Source organism: Eutrigla gurnardus (genome assembly GCF_963514095.1).
Source record: "Eutrigla gurnardus genome assembly, chromosome: 4".
Lineage (NCBI taxonomy): Eukaryota > Metazoa > Chordata > Actinopteri > Perciformes > Triglidae > Eutrigla > Eutrigla gurnardus.
Window position 1 is genome coordinate 19,304,061 of NC_139918.1, and position 4,089 is coordinate 19,308,149.

Below are 4,089 nucleotides of genomic sequence, written 5' to 3' on the forward strand. Positions count from 1 at the left end.
GTGGGCTGTTAGGACTTCTTTGTGGCATCGTCTCTGAGTCTGAGAATATTTTCTTGTGTTGTTTGAATGTGAGTATGTGGGTGCAGCAGCCATCTTTGTCAATCATGCCTTTGTTGACTAACCTAGATTTCACCTAGATCAATAATGACGATGCATACAATAAAAAGGCTGATCAGGCTGTCGGTCTATCTGTGTCAGAGGACACAATAGCGTGAGAGTGCTCCTCAGGGTCTAATCTGTCTGTTGGATAACACAGAATTGCTTGTGAAATAACACTCATTATATAATTACCCGTGTCACTGAAGAAGATTCACAGGAGTTGCATCACCCAAAAGCTAATTTAGGAGCTAGTAGCTTTTAAAAGAAAGTTACAAAACAACAACAAAACAATAAGTAGAATTCAGCGCTATTGTAAAATAAGTGAAAATTAATTTATATTGCATTATAAAAACATAAAACATGAATATTAATAAGGGGTTATTTGATTAATCTCACAGCGTGACACAACACCTACAACGATCAAGAGCTGCATCCGTAAATGGAAAGAACATACTGTTGATGCGAAAGAGAAAAACATGTTCTGGTTGGAAGAAACATGTCCGGATTATGTTTTTTTTGTCCTGCATGAAAATTGTAATGAGCAGCAGCCAATGAAAACATGTTTACGATATGCCACGTCTTCAAAAAGGAAGGCTCTGCCGGAGGAGTGGAACATGTTTGAGCCACGGGGTCCAGACAAAACACTGACCCAAGAGTGAAAAATAGGCCGTAGGTTCTTCAGGCCCTGAACTTCGTCCCACAAAGTCTGACAAAACCCAGTGGCTGAATATTATCTGTAAGTTTATTTTCTTACTACATTCACCATGAGCAGCTTCCGCTTCTATAAAACTGATTTAGGAAAATAATATTAGTTCTTGTTTTCCTTATTACTACAAACAACACAGTCTTGATAGGCTACGAAGCACATTCAAAAAGAAAAAGAAAAGATAATATGATAATAAACAAAATTGTTCAATAACATACTATTACACTAAAATGCATACTCCAACTGCACCCTCATTGTTTTCCACTGGCTGAAATTTGAAGTATAATCACATCCGGATCATCTAATGTACAACAACGTCATATCTAATATACAATATAATAACATAATAATCCTGGTTGTTGATACAGAACTGAAAAAGTGAATTGTTACAGTGGAGTACACTTTAAATACAGGCAACTTAAATACAGACACTTTAAGAACTTATACATGGTTTAACTATAATGTGACGTAAGCCGTAGAATGAAGAACATATTCCATAAATGAAAGTCAACCTTACTCCCCATAATTCCAAATAATGATGTATATATTGCACACTTTTTGAGAATGTCTGGCAGAACTATTTGATAAAAATCTTTTCATTTTTAAATGCAAAAAAAGATTACATTTTAGACCAAAGCTATCTTCAGATTAAACTTTTCACTAGAATAAAACCTGATGGATTATTGGCTCCCTTTCCTCTCATAACACACTGCCGTATGACACCATTTCTGAGAATTCCACTTCCCTTTCTCGGCCTATAAGCTGTGTGTCAATAGAAGAAGCAGGGGAGCAGCTCGTTATTTCAGGCCACCCGGTGTTGAGACGCATCGCTGTGTGTCTGGCAAAGCCGCCAGTTAGAGGGAACGTATTGTTGGGGGCGCCGGCAGAGGAAGCTGTCTCAGACCATTTCAATGAGCTTGCAGCCGTCTCTCACCCGGCTATCAGATTTTCCCTTTCCTTAGCGCTTTCCTGTGAACTCAGCGGTGACAACCCACCAGCAGAGTTTACTGTGAGCAGACCTCCGTTGTATCTAAATATAGATTTTTAGATTCAATGAACAATAGTTTTCTCAACCCCGAGGCTATATATAGGCACAATTACCCTCGCTTGGTCACACTTTGAAAGGAAAAGACTGGCAAGAACGTAAGCTCTTCCATATGACACACACATACACACACACACACACACAGACATATATATATATATATATATATATATATATATATATATATAGCATCAATATTATTATTATTAACAATATTATTATTAAAAGTAACATTTGAGGACAGACGGTAAGGGGTACAGACTCCGCAGACCCACTCGTGAAAAAACTTGATGGAAAATCAATGTGTCGTCGCTTAGACATGAGGGCTTGTTAACCTGAGTAGAGAGACTAAAAGTATTGTTCAATTTAAAAGGCAAAGAGTCCTCAGTTGAGGGGATTTTTCTGTCCTTGTGAGAAAGTCTCATCGCAAAAATAAGAATGAACACACACCCACACACACACACCCACACACACACACACAAACACACACTCTGACTGAGCACAAAGACATTTCAGAGTGAAGTGAGTGCAGTGTGAAGCAATTCATTCACTTAACTGACACACATGTGCGGTAAGGGAGGAAGCAGTCTGGAGGAAAATCAGTGTCGGGGAGTCTCTTCATCCTCCCACACGTCTCTTGTCATTGGCTGAGAGTCGTGATGTCACGCAGAGCCTTGCCCTATAAGAAGTCCCTCTATCACACAGAGGGCCAGAACAGCTAAGAGCTCACCAGCGTACAGCAAGGAAGACAAGAGCTGTAACACACTACATACTTGACAAGCAGCCGTCAAAACCTTTGGAAATATCCACCAGCAAGCGTCAAAACATCTCATCATGTGCAGAGGACTGGAAGCACTGCCCACCACCTGCCTGGAGAGGTAAGAGCCTTTTTTTTTTTGTAGGAAAATTAAATACTCCTATCCTTCAAAGGTATGACAGTTAGGATTAAATACCACACACTTGGTCCTTTTGTAACATTTTCTCTTCCTTTATCTTTGCAGGGCAAAAGAGCTGAAAGCTTTGTTTGGAAGTTTACTACAAAAGTCAGATCACAGCATCATCGGCAAGTCAAAGAAAAATGACAAACAAAGGTAAGGCACACATTCCAATTCTCTCTCCAAGCATGTTCACTAAACCAATGAGAACAACTGTCATCTCCAGGATTCTTCCTAATGCCGTTTTGTTTGTTGCTGCAGGTTAAATGTCGAGGAGCCGCTGAAATGGAAGGAGTCGTTTGAGAAACTGTTGTCCAGCCAAAGTAAGAGTGATCTCCCACATTGTGTTTGCTTCTAATGTTTCAACAATTCCAGATATTTTGAAAGGAGTACCAGATGTTAACGTAGCACTCTCTCTCTCTCTCTCGTTTCCAGATGGACTTTGCCTGTTCAGAGTGTTCCTGGACTCAGAGTTCAGTGAAGAAAACGTCGCCTTCTACTTGGCTTGTGAGGACTACCGGGCAACAAAGTCTTCAAAACTCGCTGCCAAAGCCAAGAAAATTTACGACCAGTTCGTCTGCTCTGACGCACCACAAGAGGTAAATCTAAAACAGCCTAATAGACCATTTGGGATTCTCTCTCTCCCTCTCCCTCCCTCCCTCCGCTCAAGTGCTGTCAATAATCTCTCCCTCCTCTCCTCTGCCTACAGGTGAATCTGGACCATGAGACCAAAGCCATCACAAAGGAGAACATGGAGAATCCTGACCTCTCCTGTTTCAACGTGGCCCAAGCCAAAATCTACACCCTGATGGAGAAAGACTGCTATCCTCGCTTCCTCAAGTCCTCCACATACCTGGAGCTCAGCAGAAAGGCCAAGACAGGCTAATGCACAGCCGAGACTGGAAAAAGGTTCCCGTGGAACAAACGCCTCAATGGAAGGAGATTTCCACCGCGTCGTGGAGATATTTTGAGGACTGGAGGTTGCATACAGATCGGCGGTCAAGCTGGAAGCTGAAGGACCCGTGAAGCTGTGAAAAGAGACTGAGCTGCCTCTGAAAGAGACACCTGGACCGTCCATACAGGGAAGCATGAACGGCAGCCATGGTGGCATATCTTATGAAAGGCTGATACACCCAAATTAGCTGCTTTCACAAAAGAAATCTCCCACTTGGAGAGACACAGTGGCATTAGTGTTTGTTAATTTATTTTCTATTTATTTAAAGTATTTATATTATATTGTAAACTGATGTGTATTTAATATGACTTTTTTATCTCAAGTACTGTATGTAAAAAAATAAGTATGT

The 4,089-nt window shown here is 40.8% G+C and overlaps 1 protein-coding gene across 1 annotated transcript; it reads left to right on the top strand.

The window, feature by feature from the left end:
• The first annotated feature begins 2,579 nt into the window (after positions 1-2,579).
• Positions 2,580-4,089, top strand: rgs5b (regulator of G protein signaling 5b). Its single transcript, XM_084007750.1, has 5 exons — positions 2,580-2,728; positions 2,852-2,941; positions 3,047-3,108; positions 3,221-3,384; positions 3,495-4,089. Exons 1-5 carry the CDS (start codon positions 2,685-2,687, stop codon positions 3,669-3,671), a joined length of 537 nt encoding a protein of 178 aa, XP_083863876.1. The 5' UTR covers positions 2,580-2,684; the 3' UTR covers positions 3,672-4,089.

What these genes read in the sequence shown, in the direction of transcription:
- rgs5b (XM_084007750.1), top strand. Translation starts at nt 2,685, where the DNA reads ATGTGCAGAGGACTGGAAGCACTGCCCACCACCTGCCTGGAGAG. An exon ending in AAGAAAAATGACAAACAAAG is followed by an intron (nt 2,942 to 3,046) that starts GTAAGGCACACA and finishes TTGTTGCTGCAG; the next exon opens with GTTAAATGTCGAGGAGCCGC. An exon ending in GCTCTGACGCACCACAAGAG is followed by an intron (nt 3,385 to 3,494) that starts GTAAATCTAAAA and finishes CTCTGCCTACAG; the next exon opens with GTGAATCTGGACCATGAGAC.